The sequence below is a fragment of the Wickerhamomyces ciferrii genome, contig 00039 (assembly GCF_000313485.1).
Source record: "Wickerhamomyces ciferrii WGS project CAIF00000000 data, strain NRRL Y-1031 F-60-10, contig 00039, whole genome shotgun sequence".
Taxonomy (NCBI): domain Eukaryota; kingdom Fungi; phylum Ascomycota; class Saccharomycetes; order Phaffomycetales; family Wickerhamomycetaceae; genus Hansenula; species Hansenula ciferrii.
This window is the reverse complement of record NW_011887701.1, coordinates 98,680-122,946: the sequence shown is the minus strand read 5'-3', so window position 1 is coordinate 122,946 and position 24,267 is coordinate 98,680. Positions and strand designations below refer to the sequence as shown.

The 24,267-nt window shown below is 30.1% G+C and overlaps 10 protein-coding genes across 10 annotated transcripts; 5 read left to right on the top strand and 5 right to left on the bottom strand.

Moving 5' to 3' along the window:
- Positions 1-95: 95 nt before the first annotated feature.
- Positions 96-1,907, bottom strand: AGP2 (Agp2p; the record flags this gene model as incomplete). The annotated part of the gene is made up of 1 exon (XM_011277651.1): positions 96-1,907. One exon carries the CDS (start codon positions 1,905-1,907, stop codon positions 96-98), a length of 1,812 nt encoding a protein of 603 aa, XP_011275953.1.
- Positions 1,908-2,863: 956 nt separating this feature from the next.
- On the bottom strand, positions 2,864-3,871 carry MDN7 (Midasin; the record flags this gene model as incomplete). The annotated part of the gene is made up of 1 exon (XM_011277650.1): positions 2,864-3,871. One exon carries the CDS (start codon positions 3,869-3,871, stop codon positions 2,864-2,866), a length of 1,008 nt encoding a protein of 335 aa, XP_011275952.1.
- A 3,312-nt stretch (positions 3,872-7,183) lies between these two features.
- Positions 7,184-9,292, top strand: BN7_1738 (uncharacterized protein; the record flags this gene model as incomplete). The annotated part of the gene is made up of 1 exon (XM_011277649.1): positions 7,184-9,292. One exon carries the CDS (start codon positions 7,184-7,186, stop codon positions 9,290-9,292), a length of 2,109 nt encoding a protein of 702 aa, XP_011275951.1.
- A 1,302-nt stretch (positions 9,293-10,594) lies between these two features.
- Positions 10,595-12,280, top strand: BN7_1737 (alpha-mannosyltransferase; the record flags this gene model as incomplete). The annotated part of the gene is made up of 1 exon (XM_011277648.1): positions 10,595-12,280. The coding sequence occupies one exon, from the start codon at positions 10,595-10,597 to the stop codon at positions 12,278-12,280; it is 1,686 nt and encodes a 561-aa protein (XP_011275950.1).
- Positions 12,281-13,725: 1,445 nt separating this feature from the next.
- BN7_1736 (uncharacterized protein) lies at positions 13,726-14,355 on the top strand (the record flags this gene model as incomplete). The annotated part of the gene is made up of 1 exon (XM_011277647.1): positions 13,726-14,355. One exon carries the CDS (start codon positions 13,726-13,728, stop codon positions 14,353-14,355), a length of 630 nt encoding a protein of 209 aa, XP_011275949.1.
- A 208-nt stretch (positions 14,356-14,563) lies between these two features.
- On the bottom strand, positions 14,564-16,321 carry CCZ1 (Ccz1p; the record flags this gene model as incomplete). Its single annotated transcript, XM_011277646.1, has 1 exon — positions 14,564-16,321. One exon carries the CDS (start codon positions 16,319-16,321, stop codon positions 14,564-14,566), a length of 1,758 nt encoding a protein of 585 aa, XP_011275948.1.
- Positions 16,322-16,572: 251 nt separating this feature from the next.
- SRP54 (RNA-binding signal recognition particle subunit SRP54) lies at positions 16,573-18,174 on the top strand (the record flags this gene model as incomplete). The annotated part of the gene is made up of 1 exon (XM_011277645.1): positions 16,573-18,174. One exon carries the CDS (start codon positions 16,573-16,575, stop codon positions 18,172-18,174), a length of 1,602 nt encoding a protein of 533 aa, XP_011275947.1.
- A 237-nt stretch (positions 18,175-18,411) lies between these two features.
- On the bottom strand, positions 18,412-19,503 carry BN7_1733 (uncharacterized protein; the record flags this gene model as incomplete). The annotated part of the gene is made up of 1 exon (XM_011277644.1): positions 18,412-19,503. The coding sequence occupies one exon, from the start codon at positions 19,501-19,503 to the stop codon at positions 18,412-18,414; it is 1,092 nt and encodes a 363-aa protein (XP_011275946.1).
- Positions 19,504-20,185: 682 nt separating this feature from the next.
- Positions 20,186-22,228, top strand: SHE3 (She3p; the record flags this gene model as incomplete). The annotated part of the gene is made up of 1 exon (XM_011277643.1): positions 20,186-22,228. The coding sequence occupies one exon, from the start codon at positions 20,186-20,188 to the stop codon at positions 22,226-22,228; it is 2,043 nt and encodes a 680-aa protein (XP_011275945.1).
- A 68-nt stretch (positions 22,229-22,296) lies between these two features.
- On the bottom strand, positions 22,297-23,589 carry ASA1 (Asa1p; the record flags this gene model as incomplete). Its single annotated transcript, XM_011277642.1, has 1 exon — positions 22,297-23,589. One exon carries the CDS (start codon positions 23,587-23,589, stop codon positions 22,297-22,299), a length of 1,293 nt encoding a protein of 430 aa, XP_011275944.1.
- Between the last annotated feature and the right edge of the window lie 678 nt (positions 23,590-24,267).

The window sequence follows — 24,267 nt, the reverse complement described above, 5'->3', positions numbered from 1 at the left end:
ATAATATTATACATATTTATGCAAACTAATTATTATAATTAAGAATAAATAAATATAGTACGCGTACGCGTAATCTATCGTATGATGTAGACAAATCAATCTCTACCAACAATCAATCCAATCAATTGATCTTTCAACTTCCAGAACAAATTTTTTTCAACTTGATTCTTCTCACTATTCTCCAACATTTCATAATATTCACGTTCATGATCTTCAATTTCTTTTAACCCACTAACTAAATCAACATCTTTAGATTTTTTCCAACTTGGTCTTTTCAAAACTTTCCAAAAAATATATAATCCAACATCAATAAAGAATGCTAAATAACTAAATAAAAATTGTTCATAATCCCAATTACCTTTCAAAAAAACAGTATAACCACCAACCCAAATCATTGTGAATGCTGATACAAGTCCAAATATAGCAGTCCATGGTTGAAACCAACTTTTGAAAGTAAATGAATCACGATCAATACCTTGAGCTTTAACAGCCTTATAAAAGAATAAATAAGTAAAACACATAACTGAAAAATTAATCAATTGTGATGCAGTAATCAAATTAATAATCCAATTCAAAACAACAGCTGAATTATTATTCAATTGTAAAAATGATAATAATGACCATAATAAACAAACAAAAACTGAAATGATTGGAACACCTGCCTTATTACAATATGTGAAAATTTTTGGTGCTTTACCATCTAATGCTAACCCATATAATGATCTTGATGAACAATAGGTATATGCATTACCTGCACTGAAAGCTGCAATAACTAAAGTACCATTAACAATATGTGGTAATATTTTGATCCCCAAATTATTCATTGCAACAACATATGGTGAAGCAGCTGCACCTGGTCTACTATTATTAATAGCTGATGATAATGCAGGATCATCATATGCAACCAAGATTCCAACACATAAACAACCGCCAAGAAATAAAAATGTTAATCTATAGAAAACTTGTTTAAAAGCTCTTGGTAATGTTTTTGATCTCGGTAATATAGTTTCACCAGCAACCATGGAAAGATAATCAGGACCTGCGATAGTGAAACTTGCTTGTGATAATATTGCAACAAAAGCTTGAAAATAACCTATATGTCCAGTGCTTAAATATGGTTTAAAAGCACCAGGTTCTCTCCAATAACGAAATCCAAAAGAATCTTTATTTGGATTACCACCAACCATTGTTATAAATGTGAAAAACATTAACCCCACGGCTAAGATAACTTTCCCAATAGCTAACCAAAATTCTACTTCACCATAAACTTTAACAGCAAATATAGAAATTAAAAAATATAGAAAAACTTGAATAACTAATGTAATAACTGGTGAATAATCATCTCTCCAATAATGAATAACTGTATTAACACTAACAATCTCAAATGGAATTTGAACACATTCTAAAAACCAAAAATTCCAACCTGCCATAAATTCAAATGCATCATCTGTACATCTTCCAGCCATTCTAATAAATGGAGAATTTATAGGTAAATAACAAACCATTTCAGCTGTTGAAACTGTTATACATAAGATTGGAATACACCAAGCTGCAAAACCTAGTAATAAGAAAGCTGGACCTGCTTTATAAAGACCACCACCGATGGAAACGAAAAGTGCAGTACCAATAACACCAGATATACCAATTAATTGAACATGTCTATTTTTCAGTCTTCTCTGAGTTTGTGCCACAACTGTAGATGCATCACTTAATGAAGTATTATCAGTGATGAATTCATTCTTTGTTATATCTTCAACATCATTTGAAATGTTGAATTTTGTTGATCCATTGTTTAATCCTTCAACTCTTGATAGTTCATAATCATGTTGCTCTGTTGCTGACCTTACTTTAGCAGGTGGGATGGGTAAAAAGGTATCCTTCAGCGCTTGTACAACTTTTGAAGTCATCTTTTGATAGTTGTCAAACCTTGAATATGAATGATTCTTGTACTTTCAGTATTAATGTTGAAAGTTGAACCCTGTTTTAAATGCAGATAAAAGTGACTCTCTCGCAAAAAAATCAAGCCGTGGTAAGTATGGAGAAAAATTGACACCGCTTTTGAAATATATAAAGAAAGAACAATAACTCCACAAATATTCCTTGATGAACAACCCGTTGTTGATTGTTTGGATAACGTTAACTCAAAAGTTTAGTACCCAAAAACATAATTTTTAAGACAGAAAAATGTTCCAAGGTATTATTATTAACGTCAAAAAAATTTAAATTGATGACCGGCCGTTAATCAACAATACTTTAAAAAAATTAATTGGTTGTATGGAAAATTTTGGCGCTTTTCTGATCATATGCGAAATTTTCACATTTCTGGAGAAGTGCAAAATAAAGATTCCGTAAGAGGATATACGAGGGCAAATTGGTATCACGTGCATCTGGTCGGAATATAAATAGCCTACTCTGCTTATCAATTAATACCCATTTTAACATTGGCTGTTATTTTTGAGGGTATACGAAATTAACTTACGAATGATGGTTAAGTTGATTCTATAGAAATGAACATATTACAATTGGTTCAAGTATAACATATAAATTTTGTATTAAAATCAAGTGTGAAACAATTTAAACAGTATGAATAGTACTCCTATAATGTGTGTCTATATACATAAATTTGTTGATAATATATCCCTAAAACAAATTGAAATCAAGTTGAAATGAAAAAAAAAAACAATCCCTTTAACTTTATAAAATCATGTGGTATAAAAAAAATGTAGTTAAAACTTTAGATAATTCAGCTATATTGAAAATCTAGAAATGAACAGTTGACCCAAACTTGATAATTGTCAACCTTTAATGTATGTAATGCAGAAATAAAGTATAACGAAAACTTAACGAATGTATGTATAACTCCTTAAAATAAACCAAAATCACCAGCAGTGATACCAGTACCAACCATTTCACTTGCCTTACCAGATAGAATGGCTCTTCTGTTTAATGCTCTAACATTCTTTGTATTCTTCTTCTTCATCATTGGATCAAATCTAACTGGGAATGTTGAAACATCTGGGAAAGCTAAATTATGCTTTTCATCATGTCTATAGTGTAAAATGGATGGTTGTTTTCTTTGTTGTTGTTGTTGTTGTTCGGATGATGATTCACCTTCACTTGAATCCAAATCAGATTCTTCATCTTCAGTATAATTAACAAATTCATCAAATTTAACATGAGATTTGATATCTTGTGTAGATTCATCATTAATAACTTCAATTGGTGTTTTGAATTCTTGTTTAGTTTGTTGATTAGCTCTGATGTTTTCATTAATGATTTTTTGGAAATTTTCTTCTAATGATTTTAATTCATCATTTGAACCAAAATTGAAATGTGTTGAAGTTGGAGTTGAAGTTGAATCTGATGATTCTGATTCTTCTTCATCAAATAATGCATCTTCAAACCCCATCATTCTATTTTGTGAAATTCTTAATTGATCATGTAAATCATTATGATTATTTGAATTGTTTAATTTAGCTGACAAACTAATTGAAGCTTTTCTTGTTTGAAATTTTGGTTTTGAATCAGATTCATAATCTGAAAGTGCACTATAATAATCATCATCATTTTCTGAATTGAAAATATTTTCATCATCTGAATTTTCCTGCAATTCATTTTCAATATTATCATCATCATCAATATCATTATTATAATCTGAAACATCAAAATTTGAAACGTTAGTGGTTGGACTTGGTGAAGTCTTTCTTTTTTTGAAACTTATATTATTATAAGTACTTTCATCATCATCAATAGTTGTGATAGATCTCAAAATTGGTTTCTTGATAACTTGTGATTGTTGTTGTTCTTGTAATTGTTTAGCTTTAGAACTTAAATTGCGAAAACGATTAGACTTACGAGTTTGGAAAACCATGGTATATGTTGCTCTTTAATATGTTTGAATATGGGTACTTTGGTATGTTAAGATTTCCACTGAGAACAGTTTTTTAAATAGAATTTAGATCTTTATATGTATATGAAAAATATAAGAAAAAGAAATATTCTATTAAAGTAAACTGTCTATAAGAATATGTGATAGAATTGAATGAGCAAGTTGTGATTGATCAATTGATAGATTCAAACCACTTTTGATTCAATGAATGAAGAAATTCAAAAAGTTCAGGAACAAGTTTCTTTAAATTCAAGGGGAATCAATTATCTATATATAGGGAGTATAAAATTATCAAACTCCTATATATATAAAGATTTTACTATGGGATTTACCCAAAATTATAGAGGATTATGTACAAATTTTTATTTCAAAGTTTCTTTTTGTTTGTTTTTGGTAACGAAGGGCAAAAAAAAAATTTTTTTTTTTCTTAACCTGCAAAACTCACATAATTATGCATAACGGGAAGAGATTACTCTAGCAGCCCCGCCAATCTTTTCTTCATCACCAGCCTAGCGCTGGGCTCACGTATTAGAGGGGGATAGGCAGGGATAGACACCTTTAGGCAGAGTGTTCAATAGCTAAACAGACCTCTCTGTCTAACTCTTCTGCCTACGGATAAAAAGTTTCGTACAGAAATTATCTGAAAGCGGCATAAAGTACATACAAAATTTTTCATCAGAGCCAAAATAAAGAAAGGGCATATACAGAGGAACCAATCACTTTCAGAGGAAATAATAACACAAGCTGTACGGCAATCGCAGAATAGGACATCATAATAAAGCGAATTACTTTAACTATAGTAACAATCAAAAAACGAACAGAGAATTGAACGTAGTTTACGTTCGTTTAGTGCGGTACCCTTCTAGCGTAGGACCAGTTGTGAATCTCAATTCCCTGGATACATGTTTGAAAATTGAAATGAATTAACTTCAGAACCAGCTAGGCCTTGAATCCATGAATCTGTGAAACATCTTGAGATGAAATTGGAAAGTTTAGTGAAGTGATTAAATTATACTTTCGAATGTATAAATGAGATTCTTTAATGATTAAACCTTACGTTGATTGAGTACGAGCACTAATAGTTTTGCTCATCATCAGGCAAACTTCCAGCCAGAGATTTTAACTCCCATAAATTTTTCAGATCCAATTTCTGCCAGGGATCGACAAACTCTGTGTAACTACAGTTAAAACTTAAGAGATCGGCGATAAAGAAAGTTTTGAAATCAAAAGCATATGTGTATCAATTCAACTCATTCGAGTATCTGGAGGTATAGGGAATGCTGTTTCAACCCCAGAATTTCGCAAGAAGTATAAAATATTGAGGCGTTATCCAGGATTATAATATGGAGACCAATATTTGACAGCTGCTGTGAATACGAAGCCATTTATGACCTAGAGTAAACCATATATGATCCCTAACCATCTCATGATCTCTTCTTGATTGCTCTATAGGATAATGATTTTCCTATATGATCGCTCTAGCACTATATGCTTTATCGTATATTGATCCAGGAATATTATCTAGACTAGCTTACTTGCTAGCTCTAGATCTCTTAATATTATCTGGCTTTAAAGTGACGTTACAAACACATGTGTATGTGTATAATTTATTCGGCTGGTCTATGTATGTTGGATTAAAAGGATATCAGTTTGATAAGACATGCTTTGATAATATTGAGATGAACCCCGGTTTTAAGTCTTCGAACAGCTTAATGCTATAGTTTTATCACACTTATTAAGCATGCTGCGTCACTAATCACGATAGGTACTCACGAGTCACATGTACTAATTACTTTACACATGGTGGATTGGAAGACACATGGAGTAATCAATCTAGTCATATCGAGCTTCATGACTTATTTGGAAATGAGCGAGATCTATACACATGTCAGAGGTCAATTACATTATATACTACCAGCATATTCAGAATTTCACATTGTGATTTAGCACTTGATACCTATAGCTCATGAGTATAACAATTCCCCGACGTGTTAAGCTCTATTACAAACTTAAATTCGAGATGATATACTATACTTTCGATATTACAAATTACAAGCCCATTTAAAGTTTGGGTGTGACAGTAACATCAGTATGCATAAATATTAGCTATATTTTATAACCTTATACAAACGTACTATGTCTATTTCATAAGTTAAGCTAACTTTGATATTCAATTTGATAAGGTTGACATCTTAGTGATAAGGATAATATGAATCATATGAAGAATCTGTAAGCTGCTTAGTACTTAATGCAGCCTCCATGATAAAGTTTCAAGTACTTTCAACATGATGTTCCCTATAACTTATTACGAGGTGCATCTAACTAAAACTAGATACAAGCCCATATGAAAGTTAGCTCAAAAATTGACACCTGTATATACCCTTGTCTAAATTCATTGCTTCTTCAAAGAAACATGTTTAGATTAATTGATTTGCAACGTTTTCATTAATGACAGGGAACTTGGAAGGAAGGGTCAACGCCATACTTAACTTACACTCAACTGGCTTATATCTATTGCAAATTAGTGAAATACGATATTAAACTGCTGACTTCTCAATCGATATAAGCTCTTCGACGTGGTTTACAACCCCGGGTATATATTCATGAATTTCATATGAAATAGGGGATGAGATTACAAGCGCCTGGGGATATTGAGATCTTGTAAGCCCCATATAGCTTTGTCTAATATAAAATACACTATAACCATGATATAATTATCAATAAATGGACGTTCAAATATACCACCTCGGTCCAACACGCTTGTTTCAAGTCATATACAAGGGTGATACTGCACAACTATCTCCTTGAAATGGTTTGTAGTCATACTAACTTTGTTATGCTGGAAATTGGGATGTGAATCTATTATAGCTATACTACTTGTCAGTGTAGTCATATTCCCAACGCCTTTCATCTAATCAAATTTACACATGTTTCATATATTCATATTCAAGAAGCTTTTTCATTAGGCCCAGGCCCGCCCCTAAATAAAAAAATTGAAAATATGTGTCAAAATTTTCGCGATTTGTAAGGATAAAATTCCGCGAATTCAATCTACTATTAGCTTACTTAAACTTTGGCGGAATGTGATAGATCTCAAACATCTTAAACAATAGGGGCCCTTTTGATCAACAAACAAGCAAACACTTTTTCAAAAGAAAGCTATAATCGGTGGGTAAAGAACCTGGTTAGAGGAATTGGCTTGGTGAAGCTAGGAGGAAGAAGCTGGCTACTATAGAGATATACCCCTATATTACAAGAAACCTAAGATTTTAATCAAGTTGGGCGGTTTTTAAGATGGACGTTGTGATTGGTGCTACTTTGGCTGGTACTCTGCTGATTGCTTGTGTCTCTTTTCTAGCTGGTGGTCGTATCTCTCATAATGGTGAAAGACATCAAACATTATATCAAAGGCCATCGCCTCAAATACATCAAGCTTCATCACAGCGGCCGTTTCTGACCTCTCAAGAGAATGCAAAAAGAATTTCATATCAGCGCCATTATAGTCAACCTAATGAGTATTCAAAGCTGATTAATATTGAAGCTCGCCAGGCTCTTAATTATGTGGAAGATGGAAATAAATCTGAGCATGAATCAGTGAAAAGGCCAAGTCAAATTATCAGACCTAATGATAACTCAAATTTTGTTAATAATGAGGTCAATCGGGGTTCTAATAATGTGGAGGATGATAATAAAGCTGAAAGTGATTCAGTGAATAGGTCAAACCAAATCAATGTTCCTTCTTTAAATAGAGAAATCTCCCCACCAAAAACAAGAAGAAGAAAAAGGGGGATTAGACAACCACTGCGGTTTAAAAGGGATCAGTATACTAGAGAACAGCTTGATTTCTTTAAAAAGATTGAAATCGAATATATCAATTGGTTTAATTCTAGAAAATCCAATGAAAAAGATCTTATCGGGTTCCATTCATCAAAAATAATCAAAGATCATTTGATGACTTCGGATCGTTGGGATCAATGGTACAAAAATTCTAGAGAATTTGGATTATTAAATCATCTTTACGATGCAACTTACATGCGCTCATATGATGTTTTTAATGGTCTTCATTTATCAACTTTAGGATACTTCAGGCCATTCAGAAATCCAAAGACATTACCTTATCAACATTCACCAATACCAATGATTGAATGTGATTATTTTAAAGTAAATAAAGTTCAAGAGTTCTTCAATCCTCATATAGCAACGTTTGATAATTATCCCAAATTCGACTTTGATCCATTATTTAAAAGCACATTTAATATTGTTGAAGATTTATTTAGTGTATTCGATGGTGATTGTGATCAAATCTTATCAATCGCAGAAGCACATGGTAAAGATTATACTGTTTTTGAGCTTACAGCTTCACCTGGCCTACCATTTTTGAGATTTGCTAGTGTAAAAGCTGACTGTCTGGATTGGATTTCTGAGCTATCACTGAACACATATAGAGATGTTCACAAAATGGGTGCTAAAGCGTTAGCACCTGTTTGTTTTGGTAAAAAATACATTTTGGATGATTCAAATATTAAACATGATACTGAAGATCAATCTAATAGTTCAATACGAAGAGAAAGAAAGGAAGCGAAAAAGCTTAGGAAAACTGAAATGGAAACCCATAGCACAAATGTGGATCAAGAGGAGAGGCTTGAATCGAATGGTGATTTCTATAATGAAAAATACATGGGCTCTTGGTGTTATCCTGCTATAACTACAGTTTTTGAACGAATGTTCACCACTCCAATTTATAATGAGATTGTTGATCCTAATAATTGGTCAAAATCACCATTTAAATTACCATATGAAAACTATTATAATAAATTAAATAGTTATGGTAACTTCCGTTATTGTGAATTTGAAATATTAAACATACATCAAAATATCCCACCATATTTTTTGAGAAATACATTCAAGATTATTCATCGTTGGATTTTCAATAAAGATATCATTAATAATAATCATAAAGGACGTAAAGAATCTGATTCATCAAACCATAGATTATTTAAAGCATTAGAAGATTTCTTCATAAATACTTTTATAGTATCACCAAAAGGTCAACTTATAAGGAAATCACATGGTGCAGCATTTGGATCAGAATTTACATTATTAGTAATTTCAATAATGTCAACATTTTTAGGTGTTTATTGTATGCTTAATCAAGGTGTTGAAGTTGAACCAAAGAATAAAAACATTGTTGTATTAGGGAATTCAGTATCAATGTGTGTTCCACATACTTTTAATGTTATACAAATGATTAAAGATATTGAATCATTTGGATTTGCAGTTGATGCAACAAATCTTCATTTTGGTAAAGATCATAGTTTTGAAACTAAGAAAGAAGAAGTATCACCCACTTCTGATGATCTTGAATTTGAAGATATAAGTGCTTATTATGATGATGAACTCTGAAGTCATGAACATCATCATTATCATCAACCTTACATACAATAGAGTATAGAAATAGAAAATTGTATGTTAAATTTAAAAGTTTATAGGTATGCCCTAATTCGTATGTGTCCTTTACCGGTACTGCGCGAGTTTAATTGTAACCCGGAATTAAGAGAATCTTCAAAATCATCAATTCGACAATGGAAATGAAAAACAAAAAAAAACTTTTTCCTTTTAACACTCTTTTACAACTATGAAGAATAACCAAAAATCAATTGTCTTCATGATGTATCATGAATTCAAAAGATTAAAGGTTTACTAGGGTGTTTTCATTTTTGAAAGTAATAAGTATGTGAATTAAGATTATATTGTTCATTATTGAATTCCAAAAAAAAACCGGCGGTGATTATTTGCATTTTACCAATTGTTCCGACTGAATAACCATTTGTCGACAACTGCATTATCGTTAAGTTTCAGCCTTGTATGAGCCTTTTTTTACATTGGATTCAGTTAATAGATTTGATTTTATTAGGATTAATAGACTAACAAATTTTCAAAAGAGTATGTTTCAAATTCAATGATTTTTTGGAAATGATTAAAAAAATTGGTTTTTTGAATGAGGATATATTATCGACCGGGCGGACATATGTGTTTGACTCATCACCAGTTTACTGGTAGCCGCATTCTTCGTGTACAAATTAGGGTGCTGGTGGGTTGAAATTGATGAAAGGTCGTTTCGCTGACTTTTAACTTTTTAATCAGAAATGTTTTATTTGGATTTAAATCTAACAAGATTTCAATAGAGATTTTTTACAATAATTCTTGGATAACATAATTATTTTATCATTCATACATTATTGGTAAGTACTTGATAACACCAAATGATTGATTTTGTTCATATTGTGATGATTTTTTTATATTCACACTGTACGAGATGGGGTTTCTGCCCATCATTGATTAACAAACAAAAATACTGATTTAATGACTCTGATATATGAATAATCAATCTGGAATATATTTTCACCGTGAAACAAATCAACTAACAATTGTTTTTTAGAAACTTTTATATATAAGACTTTCAATTTATGTGAATTCTTTTCTCCTAAAATCTTTAATACTCGTAGTTGAAATGAAAACGCAAATTATGATCGCGAAAAATAAAATTTGAGGGTCGTCTGCACTGTGTCTCTTACCAAAAGCATTCCCATAAATTTCGTGTCCAATGTGTTGTTTTTAAAAAAACAATACCATAGATTTGGGTTGTGTTGTTTACTTATTGTTATTGATCTAGATCATCAGTGATAGGTTATATTATAGATCAAGATGATAACACCAAGGCTAAGAAGGCTTTTGATCCTGTCTTCAATCATTCTTTTCGTCATATATTCATTAGTTTCAGTATCATCATCATCATCAAAAGAATCAACAAATTCTAAGATAAATAGTATTCGTCAAAATATTTTTTCATATTTTAATGAAAATGATAATAATTCATTATTAAGACATATATCACAATCTAAAATAGATCTTGGTGATGATTTATTAAATAAAGAATTACAAAGTCATATTAAAGATTCCAAGAGAAATAAAAAATCACAAAATTTTTATTCAAAAATGTTTAAAATTCTTAATGAACAAAAATTTAAAATTCCTGCTTTAGATCTTATTGGTAAAGCAGATTCTCGTGATTCTGAATTAATTTGGAGTAAAAAAAAATTATCAGAATTTTTAAAATTAGATCCAATTCAAATTGAAAATTTACAAAAAATTCATCAAGAAGTTTTCAATGAATTACCATATAAATTCCCCAAAGATCTTTATAAAGGTGAAGGTATAGTTATGATTGGAGGTGCTCAATTTTCATGGTTATCATTATTATCAATAAAATCATTGAGATCATTTGGTTCAAAATTACCAATAGAATTAATTATACCAACTATTGAAGAATATGAACAAGAATTATGTGAAATTATATTACCTTCATTAAATGGGAAATGTATATTATTAGATAATGTATTTGGTGAAGAAGTTATGTCAACAATGAAATTTTCAGGATATCAATATAAATCATTAGCATTAATTGCATCATCATTTGATAGTATATTATTTATGGATAGTGATAATATATTAGTTAGTAATCCTGATAAATTATTTTATTCAAAACCATTTATAAATCATGGTATGGTATTATGGCCAGATTATTGGTTAAGAACAACATCACCATTATTTTATGATATTGCAAATATTAATATTACAAATAAAAGAGTTAGAATGGGGAAATGGCCAATGTTAGAATCTAAAATTATTCCAGAAAATCAATTAGACCAGGTTCCATTACATGATTTAGAAGGTTCAATACCAGATTTATCATCAGAATCAGGACAATTAATGATTAGAAAATCTGATCATTTAAAAACTATATTATTATCATTTTTTTATAATCTTTATGGACCAAATTTTTTTTATAAATTACTTTCACAAGGACAAAGTGGTGAAGGTGATAAAGATACATTTATTGCAGCAGCAATTAAATCAAATGAAAAATTTTATCAAGTTAAATCAGAAATTCAATCATTTGGTTGGTTTGATGATGGGAATTTTCAAGGTGTTTCAATGGGACAAAGATCACCAATTGAAGATTATGAACAATATGAACGTTTATTATTAAATTCTAAAAATGAAAATTTTAAAGGATTTGAAGAAAATTTTGATACAAGATTAGCTTCTGTTTTTACTGTTCATGCAAATTTCCCAAAATTTAATCCATATTTATTATGGAAAGAAAATAAATTAAAAAATTCAAAAGGTGAAGAAATTAGATTATATTCAGATATTTCAAAATTTTTAGTTGAACCATTTGATTTTGAATTAGTTCAATACAAGAGAATGAAATCATTACTTTGTGATTTAAAAATTAATTTAAAATATTTTGAAAATGTTGATAAAGAATCAATTTGTAAATTTATTGATAATCATATAGATTTTTTGATAAAGAATCCAGTGACTTAAGATTAAGAAAGATCAACTGTTTATGGGTGTGGTGTATATATATGTTGAATTTTAATGACGTTATCAAAAACTTTAAAAGATAACAAATACTTATGACAGGCTGTAATGCATTTTGACAGATGTGTAATCTTGATGTATATCTTTAATCTTTAAATCTTTGAGCAATTTATTTGATCGATATGGGGTCTATATGGGTCTACTATGATTAAAATAAAGTTGCTAAGATAACGATATATGTACTCCAAGACCAATAGTACTCCAATAATGAATTAATAGGTGTCTAATCTATCTAAAAACATGTCAAATGGTATAAATAAACACACGTCAATAAGTTAAGTACTTGTGCATTGATAGCTAAATTTCTATACTATAAAGCTATCTGAACTGGTCCAACGGGGAATATTAAAAGCAATTGTTAAAGTTTAGATAGGTTGTTTGAAGCATGTAGTATGTACCGAGGAAGATAACCTATGATAACCCAGCTTTGTTGATAAACCTAGTAATATTGTAATCTTATGTTTACGATTTCACATCACCAAGTTTCATCATATCATTAATTTTTCAATAGATAAGAAAGCGCAAGACCGCAAGACCGCAAGACTCACAGGGTATATAAAATATGTGGAGATAACAAAGATACACAGTTACATTTCCACTACCCATTAGCCATAAAGAACATTCCATGACATGAAATCATTCAGATTGTCTAATATCATTCAATCATCTCATCATGGTTTGTATTGAGGGGCGGTAATATTCTCCAATGATTACTCCAAAACTGAAAAATTTAAATTGCGATTCGGAGTAATTTTCTTTGTAAAAATCATCGGATCATTTATTAACGATACAAAATACAAAAGTACACCTGTGATCATATTAGTTATAGAAACTGATACTAGAATGTCATACTGTCATACTCCTATTCTATTCTCCTCTTGATAATCTCTTGAACTATCTCTATCTCCACAGAGTCTTAGGTCTTTTCTCGGGTAGTATCTGGGTATCTGGGTGGTAAGCTTGGTCTGCTTAGTGGGAGTCCACGCGCGCTCACTTTTCTCTTCATGGGCAAAAGATACCTTTTGGTGCCACTTACGGATCCTACAACGCCATGATCCCATAAACCCATACAAATTACACCACAATACACAAATAACACCACGACATACAGTACACTTATCCGACTTTAAATTATAGGACTCCATCTTCATCACCAGTTCACTATATATTATTTAAAACCTCAGTTGCGCTTTGCTTCTCCAATTTATACACAATAAACTTAAGTTTTGACTTTCTATTTTGCATTTTTTTTTACTGTCAATCTAGTGAGGAGTCTTTGATAGGATAATCTCGTGGTGGAATTGTATCAAATTTTGATATTATATAAAAAGAATTTGAAATCTTGATTACTGAAAACTCATACTGAGCTACACTTTCATTCATTAAACATGTCAACTGTTATTAATACAATACCCAATCAAGCATCTTATTCAAAGAGACAACGATATGAATTTGAAATATTTGATAAATCTATAAAAGAAATTGAAAATTTATTTAAACAAGATATAAATATTCATCCAATAAAGAGACAAAAATTACAACAACAACAAGTTCAACAACCAAAGATAAATATTGCAAATAGTTTTGATTCACAAAATAATTATACACATCAAAATGAACGTTTAGATAGTTATTTGAAAAAAAATCAAAAATCTGATTCTTATAATTCATTATTTTCAATAAATGATAATAACCGCCAACATCATCAACACCAACACCATCAACACCACCAACATCAACATCAACATCAACATCATGATGAATTAACAAAATCATTCTTAAACAATCAATCATCAAATCATTCTAAAAAATTACCAATCGTACCACCAAGTATAATTAATCATATTCGTTTAGAAACTGGTAAAAAAATTGATTATTATGTTAATGATATTTCAAATTTTACATTAGATGATAATTTTAAAAATGATTTAATTTATAATGAAGATGGTTTATTTTTACAAAATGATGAAATTATAACTAATTTAATTAATATTATTGATTCAAATAAAGAAGATTAAATGTTTGCCTCTGGCGGTTAATTTTTGATTATTTGATAGGAAGGTAATTCATAGGGCGGTTACTAGTTTGATGATGTGTATTTGTTTTGGTGTTTTGCATATGGGTTCTATATAGAAGAAAAGTTGTCGGTTTTATGTTGATTTAATTGTTTATCGTGATTACAATGAGGGAAGAAGGTATATAAAATGGGTAATAATAAATAATAATTTATATTTTATTCTTTGTTAAATAATCATCTAACCATATTTTTGCATCTTTACCAATACTACCAATAAGACTTGTTGAATTTTGGAAAATTCGTTCACGTATTGGATCAACTGAATTTGTTTTATTTGAAACGCCATTTGAATATGACCATTTCTTGATTATTAATATTTCTTTACCTTGGTGTAATAATCTTAATATCCACCAACCATTTTTGGTTCTTTTTAATGTTTCAATTTGATCTGGGGTGATTGTACCTAAGATTTTAATTAATTCTCTATGTAAATATTGTGATTGAGTTTTTGAACTGGTTAAATCATGAAAATATTTTAAATCATTAACTTCTTCATTATCAAATGTTGGAATATTTGGTAAATTTGATTCAATTGATTTATGAAATTGATCATATATCAAAAAATAAAAACCTTTATTTTCACTTATTTTTATTGATAATTGTGTTGAAATTTCATTAAATTTTTGTTTTAATTCATCATAATATCTACCATCATCTAAATCTCCATTAAAATCATCCAATACATATAAATATAATAAATCATCTTTTTGATAAACAACAACATTATACTTCTTTAATTCATAATCATCATCATTATCTAACCAAACTTCCTTTTTAATAATATTCCCATCAATCTTCCCAATTAAATATTTTTCATGTTCTTCAGCATTTTCAATAGGTTCATACCCTTGTCTTCTAGCTTCTTCTTCAACATTCACATCACCACCATTCCCGCCACCACCACCCATCCATTCAGGTAATCTTGATACATTTGGTAAATAACCATTTATTGTATTAATCCCAGAACTTATCCCATTAACACTTGCATTAACACCAGCGGTAACACCACTAATTTTAGATACTTCACTTAAAGTATTGAGAACTAATTTAAAAGGATCATAAACAATTTCTTGAGTTGAACCATTTGATTGACCAGATGTTAATATTGGAGTTTTTAAAACTTGTGATAATATAAGCCCCTGGGTATTTAATAATTCATAATTATCTAATTCTTCGATCCAATTAAGTAATGATATTTGTGATTGTGATGATAATTTATTATTGGTATAAATTAATCCATAATTTTCAAAATTTGTCTTGTTTGTATTGAATATAAATAAATTTGATAAATCTGTAGTAATTGATTGATATGATGAAGATTTTTTGAATCCATTGTATAATTTCATTACCCCATTCTCTATTATTTCTAATTGTAAATTTTTTAACCATATTATCCACCAATTATTTAAAAATTCTTTAAAATCATTGGAATTTAATGTTTGAGAAATTTTAGTTATAGTACCATTATGTAATTTAAATTCATTATAACCTTGATTAATTAGTTTTTTCAAGAATGTTATTGGTGATATATCATTTTGTATAAATTCCACTGCATTTTCATCTTTAATCTTGGTTAAATTTATACTTAAAATAACCTGATATTTATCTTCCCATATATCAAATAAAATTAATTGATTATCCAATTCAATATATCGTACTTTTTCCTGTTGTCCTTGTTCTTGTTGCTCATCATTTGTAGTAAAACTTTTAGTAAACTCATTAATGCCTTGAATTATCCCAATCTTTCGTAGTTTTTCATTATCATCAATTGTAGAATTATACCAAAACATTAATATTTGATTTTGTGAATCTGTTTCATTATGACTTAAATTAGGATCAACTATAGCGAAAAGTTCGGGAGTTGCTGGTATGATTTCTGAATCTGTCTTAACATTGAAAAAATCCATAATAAATAACAAATTGAAACCAATTTCTTCAATTGATTTTATCAGATCTTGTGACTTTCTTAGTATTAAATTTAACTTATATATGTAAACGAGTATAATTGATTAGAAATTCGCGAAATGTTTTCGCGCATGTTTTTGAACGCTGAGAATAAAAATACGACGTTGAACAATTCAGAGATGGGTATTAATATCATCAAGAGTCATCTCAACCATCTCCAAAGATCAGAATACTATAATTATAATCAGTGAATATGGTGTTGGTTGATTTAGGACGCAGGATCAATACCGCCGTCTCAGGGGCTATCAAGTCCAATGAAGTCAATGATGATGCTATTGATTTAATGTTGAAAGAAATTTGTAATGCATTATTAGAATCAGATGTTAATGTTAAATTAGTTGTTAAATTAAGAAAAGATATTAAACATAAATTAAATGCTGAAGGTGAAAAACCAGGTATTAATAAGAAAAAATTGATTCAAAAAGTTGTTTTTGATGAATTATGTCGTTTAGTTGATACTGAAACTGAACCTTATAAACCTAAAAAGGGTAAAAGTAATGTTATAATGTTTGTTGGTTTACAAGGTGCTGGTAAAACTACATCATGTACTAAATTAGCTGTTTATTATCAAAGAAGAGGTTTTAAAGTTGGTTTAGTTTGTGCTGATACTTTTAGAGCTGGTGCTTTTGATCAATTAAAACAAAATGCAACAAAGGCAAGAATTCCATTTTATGGTTCTTATACTGAAACAAATCCTGTTAAAGTTTCAAAAGATGGTGTTGATAAATTTAAAAAGGAAAAATTCGATATCATTATAGTGGATACTTCAGGTAGACATAGACAAGAAGAAGATTTATTTCAAGAAATGATTGAAATTGGTGAAGCTGTTGAACCAAATCAAACAATTATGGTTCTTGATGCTTCAATTGGTCAAGCTGCAGAATCTCAATCAAAAGCTTTTAAAGAATCTTCAAATTTCGGTTCTATAATATTAACTAAATTAGATGGTCATGCAAAAGGTGGTGGTGCTATATCTGCAGTTGCTGCAACAAATACTCCAATTGTTTTCATTGGTACAGGTGAACATGTTCAAGATTTTGAAACTTTTTCACCAAGATCTTTTATTTCTAAATTATTAGGTATTGGAGATATTCAAGGTTTAATGGAACATGTTCAATCTTTAGATTTAGATAATAAAGATACTATGAAAAATTTACAAGAAGGTAAATTTACATTAAATGATTTCCAAAAACAAATGCAAAATATAATGAAAATGGGTCCTCTGTCACAAATTGCAAATATGATTCCAGGTATGGGTCAAATGCTGGGACAAGTTGGTGAAGATGAAGCTTCAAATAAAATGAAAAGAATGGTTTATATAATGGATTCAATGACTAAAAAAGAATTAGATAGTGATGGACAAATTTTCATTAATGAACCAACAAGAATTATTAGAGTTGCTCAAGGTTCAGGTACTTCTGCAACAGAAGTTGAAATGATTTTAATGCAACAAAGAATGATGGCAACAATGGCACAAAGAACAAAAGGTATGATGGATCAAAAAGCTGGTGGTGCTGGACCAGGCGGTTTTCCAGGTATGCCACCAGGTTTTAAACCAACACCTCAACAAATCCAACAAGCTCAACAACGTCTGCAACAAAATCCAGGTATGATGAATAAAATGATGAATATGTTTGGTGGTGGTGGTATGCCAGGTGCTGGAGCTGGTGGTATGCCAGATATGAATGAAATGATGAAGATGATGGGTGGTGCTGGTGGTGGTATGCCAGATATGAGTCAAATGATGAATAATCCTCAAGTACAGCAAATGATGAAACAATTTGGTATGGGTTAAATTTAATTAAAACTCATAAAATAAAAAAACGTTGTTAAAAAAGAAAAAAAAACATAAGTTCAAGTTTGTATAATAAATTAATTAATTCATGTCTTTACGTCGGGTTTAGTTAATCATGTACAATATGTGTATTAAAATTATTAAACTAACCATTTAATTATAAGAAAGGGTATTTGGTATATTCATTTATTAGAAACAGATGCATTAGAATTGAAAACTGACATGAACATCAATGCATCATTGAGCAAAATTTATTGGAATGTTAATACTTGAAGCTGTAACATCAAGTTTTGAAAATTTCATTTCAAGTGCTTTAACCACTCCAGATAATTCTTTAACTTCAGAACGTAAAAATGAAACTTCTTCTCTTTGTTGCCACATATAAAGAAATCTTAAAATTATCATTAAAACAAATAATCCTAATCCAATATATCCTGTAAAGACATCAATATAAATTATTGATTTGAAAAAAGGTCTTTCATGATGCATTGCATCTTTTATTAATGAATCTTCTTCATCTTGATCTTGTTGTAATGTTGAGCCAAATAATGATTGATGTGAAGTTGGTGAATCATTATATGAAGAGCTTTCCTCTTCTTCATCATCTTCTAGTAGCTCGATATCATCAGTTTGAATGTTTTTATAGCGTTCTTTAAATGTGAATTTTCCAAAAGCTTCGTCATATTCTTCTTGTGGTTCTGCAAGTGGTCGATAAACATAATCTGGTGAATGATCTTCTTCATCAAATTCATAATCATTTATCGTTATTGTTTCTAGATTGGTAGATTGCACAATTGGGTTAGATTCAGCTATTTGTGAGAATATAACGGATTTGGTTGCTTCTGGATCATCAATTGTTTGATCTTGATCTTTAGGAAAGTTAATTGTTTCTAGTTTATTTTCATTATCCTTCATTTCTGGTTTGATATCATACTTAATTGACTCGTGTTTGCTATTTGAATCTTCATCTTTTGGAGCTGAATCGAAATCGATCAATTTTGGTTCAAGATCATTCTTGTTTTCCTCTGAATCAATTATAGATTCAAGATATCCTGACTTGATATAAGATTCAATCTGTTGAACATATTGTTCTTGTGATAAGACTTTCACATTTGGTGAGCTTTGCAATATTGGATCTTGGGATAATTGTACTTGCTCTTGCTGTATTGATTGATCATGCTTAATATCTTTCGAAGATATATGTGACTCTTGATCTTTAGGTAGAATCTCTTGAATAAAACTTAATGGTTTCTTCTTTGGTGAACTAATCTTATCAAATTTACCAATTATGTTCTTTATATTCTTTTCGTACTTTGTAGGTGACTTCATCTTTAATCAAATCTTTGACCTCTAACTCAAGGAGAAATTGAAGAAGAGTATCTCAGGAATACCGAAAAGACCCATTTTAAATACCTGTTTCAACACCAATCTCTGATCGATTCCAAATGGCCTTAGATTCACCAAAATATCATCATTCCCAGATACCCAGTGAGTTTAATAGGTTACATACCGATTATCGCTCATTTTTAGCGTAGTTTCCATAGTTAACATTCTCGCATTAACAATTATACTGTTTTGTTACCACAGCAACAATTTCAAGAATGTAAACAAAGAAGATATTTTTTTTTTAAATTTTATCATAAGAATTCCGACTCTTAGAAAAGTACTGACTTGTTCAGATTTTGGTAAAGAATTGATAGCAAAAGTGATTCTTCACATTTCTTCACCACTTTTCCACGGTTTGAGATAGAATCGATTGGTATTCCACACCATTACAAGACACAAAAGGCTCCTAGAAACTCTAGAAACAAGTCACTCATTAGATCTCTGAACTTACCGGTTTTCAACACTGTTCTTTTCGTCTTAAGCGCCCATATATTGATCAATATTATAGCCCAGATTTTAATATTATACTGATCTCCGTTGGTAAAGAGCTGGAAAGGATTAAAAAGCTGGTAATTCAAACTGAATCATCGCTACCATCTATAGTGCTGCTGAAGAGGTGAATCAAATGTCAATACTTGAAGAAAACAAAGAGAATCACCCCATCATGGATCAAGATTTCAATAGCCCAGCTGTGGAAGATCAAAAATTCACACGACAAGATAGCTTCGAGTCTACTCCTTCAAAGACAAGAACCCCTCTGGTACAATCAAACAACATATCACCATCAAAGCAACAACTTGACATTAAATCACAATCAAACAATTTAAGTGCATTTTCAAGTCCTAGAAGACCTGGTACTACTACATCTTCAACAAGAGTTATTGAAGCATTACATAAGGAAATTGATGAATTGAAATCTGAAAGAATTAAACTAAAATCAAATAATGATGAATTGAAAAAATCTCATGATTTAGTAAAGAAAAGAAGAGATCAAATTATGGAACAATTATCAAATTCTAAACATGAAAATGAAACTGTTAATTCATTATTACAAAGAAAACAAAGAAGAATTAATGATCTTGAAAATCAATTAAATGAAACTTCAGGCTCGAATGATGATTTAAAATTTAAATTTCAACAATTAGAAGTTAGATGTGAAAAAATTAGAGAAAGTGAAGCAACTTCTGTTGCTGAATTTGAAAGATTAAAAATTGCTTATGATACCATAGTAACAAGTCAAAAAGAATATAGAGAATATTATAACAAAGAGATTAAAACTTTAAAAGATAGATTAAGTGAATTTATTGCTAAGAAGGAAGAGCATATCAGTAAAAACATCACATTAATTACAAAGAGTGACTCCACAATTGGTAGATCTTTAAAATCCGTAAATAATAGAAGTGCGGAATTAGAACAATTATATCAAGATAGAGATAGAAAATTAGCATCAAAACTTGAAAAAGTTACAAACGCTAATAATAAACAAAATCGTGATGTTTCTAAATTGATTGAACTTTCTAAAGAATTATTCCATGAAGTGGCTATAAGTTGTCAAATAAATAAAGAGGAATTGCTGAATAATTATCTTGCTGGTGATGAAACAAGAACAGATCCGTTCAAAGAAAATGTGGAAAATGAAGAAGTTTCTGAACAAAATGAACAAACGGATCAACAGCAACAACCACAACAGCAGAAACCAGCTCCTTATAGACCTCCATCTCATAGAAAAACTCCATCTCAACAAATTAATATTAAAAAGAGAAATGAAAGAAAAACAGCATCAAGATCACCTTCAAATTCATCTACAAATACTGAAAGAAATTCGAGTGTGGAAGAAAGAGTCTTATCATTGGATAAAGAATTGAATAAATCTATCCCATTGAAAGATAGAATAACACCAAATGCTGGTACTTTAAACAGATCAAAAAGTGTTAAAGGACATCAACGTAATAATTCAAATACTTCAAGAATTCCAACATCTGATTCTAGACGTTCATCAAGATATTTTGAAAGTGATTATGATAGAAATCAAACAACAAGATCTACATCACATTCAAGACGCTCTTCAAGAATCTTTGATGATAAAAGTATAAGAAGTAATAACTCTACCAAAAGACAATCTAAAATATTCGATTTTGATACCCCTTTGAATAGTGCTGGATTTCCAAAAAGTCCAGATACTGCCATGACAACAACAAGTGAATCAATTTCCACTGTTAATTCTATTCCAAATCCAAGTCCAATTGATCCTACATCTACTTCAACAGAAGGTGTTGTTGAACAACCAAAACGTAAAAGAAGAAGACGTAGAAGAAGAAGAGGTAAAAAATCAGGTGCAAATCAAAATTCAGAAGGAACACATAGTGATGAAAATGATGAATCAGATGATGATCAAGATTTAAGTTATATAGAGTCTGATAATGATTTGAGTGCACATAAACCTGAATCTTCTTATATTGAAAAGGCTAAGGATAATAGTGATGCTGATAAAAAAACTTTAGATACCCCAAATTCAAAAGAGAAAGAAGTTAACACAGAGTCAGAACAAATAGTGGGAACTATAAAAGAAGAACCTGAAGAAGAAAAGAAACAAGATGTTGAAGAACAAAAAGAAGAAGATGTAAAATCAGAAGATAAATCCGATCAAAAAACTACAGAAGCTCAATAGAGATGCATTATTAATTCTTTTATATAGAGATAACTAACTTTCCCTTTTTTAATCAAAACATTTTCATTTCATAAATCATTATAAAGTGTAATTGTACCATCTCCATATCCAACTGCTAAACATGAAGTTTCAATAACTTTTAAATCACGTCTATGTATCCCCTTTTTTATCAAAGGATCAACAACTTCAACTTCTTGATAAACTTCAAGAGAGGTAGGTTTTATCGTGGTACTTTTCTCTCCGATGGCTTCAGCATCATTATTAATATTCCCAATAATGTTCAAATCACCAGCTAATAATCCTTTTGGTTTCTTAAAGTTTGCCAAATATTCCAAACTTGTATGATCTGAACCTAATTTATAAAACCTAATATATCCATTCCATGAAGATATTATATATTTATCATGTACAACTGCAACTCCTGAAATTTTTCCAAATTTTGAAAGCTTAACATCAACTGCATCTTTTTTTTCAAGACTATGAATAACAATGTTAGAGCCTATTGAAGTACTCAATACGACATTGTGGATTTTATCAAATGTTAATGATAAAACTGGGTTTGGATAATGTTGGTGTTCAATGTTAATAATTTCAAAAGTTTTAGAATCACGATTCAGCCTTATTTGAGCAACATGACCAGACTCATATCCTATAAATAACAATTCTTTTGTAATAAATAATAATTTCATAATTATACCAAATTTATCAGTTCTATTAACATCATCATCCATTTCATCTCTTTTGATATTAAATTCTTCAAATTTTGAATAATCCCTTTCTACTGCTGTTTTATAAACATCAACGGCTTCAAATAATCTTTTCAATCTTGAATCATCAACTTTTTCATGAGATAGGAAGCTTATATCATAAATATCAAAAGTATTTGAATTTTGTGTGTTTGGTGTGACAATTATATCATCTATAATATCAACATTACTGAAATTCAATGCATTCACAGGTAATTCATATACTAAATCAAAACTTATAACACCAGATTCATCAAATATTTTCCAGAACTTGATTGTATGATCTCTTCCATGGGTTAAAACCAATCCAAAATATCGTGAGTCGATTTCATTATCTTTTATACCCAATTGTCGTATTGTTAACACCTGTGTGTTATGGCCTTGAACAGTTTTCAATGGCCTTAGGATCGTAAGATCCCATAATATAAGTTTCCCCGAATCATCAGCGGATAATAGAAATGGTTTGAGAGTTGTTTTGTTATGTTGTTCTTTTAATGTTATAGTTTTAGCTCTTGTGGAAATGGGTACTCTGACAAATTCGGAAGCTGTTATTGAAGATGTGTGGCCTCTTAAAGTATGAACTGGAAACTTGGAATCCTGTGCTAATAATGACATTAAAAACAGTTGATTGATTTTATACTCAACAACTATAATATTATGTGCCAAAAATTTCTACTTCATAGTCAGTTTTTGTATTGTAGATGAAAAATATCTCAAATGGGAAATGGTTACGTATACATTGTTACTAAACTATGGAGTTCTCACTTTACCGAAGCCGTTGACATCTAAAACTTATACAAATTAGGCTATATATACAGACAGATGCTGAGATCTGGTTACAACTTACTGGTTTTGAAACCTTCCTCAAATTTCCGCTATGAGCTCAAATATAAGCGCTAATTTAAGGTGTATCTTAATATATATTAGGTTGTTGGAAATTAGCCGGTGTGGATTCTGAAATTGCAAAATAGGCTACGATGTTTGCTTTAGCCGGGATTAAGTGATGTCGATGAATCATTCTAGCTTTTTCGTCTTGAATTGGCACTTATGATTACCAATATAATTGTGTTGACTTCATGCTCTCTTTACGGCTCTTTTGATACCAAATTTGTGTATTTTGAGACCTTTTGTACTCCATTTACATAAACCTTAGTTTTGACACTAAATTTGGCTTAAACTTGATGTCTCGCGATTCTAGCGAATAAATATAAAGTCTTGAAAATAAGGAATTTTCCACCCTAATATTATATGTCAATCAATTTAAGGGATATAATTCATATCGCATCTTGTGCA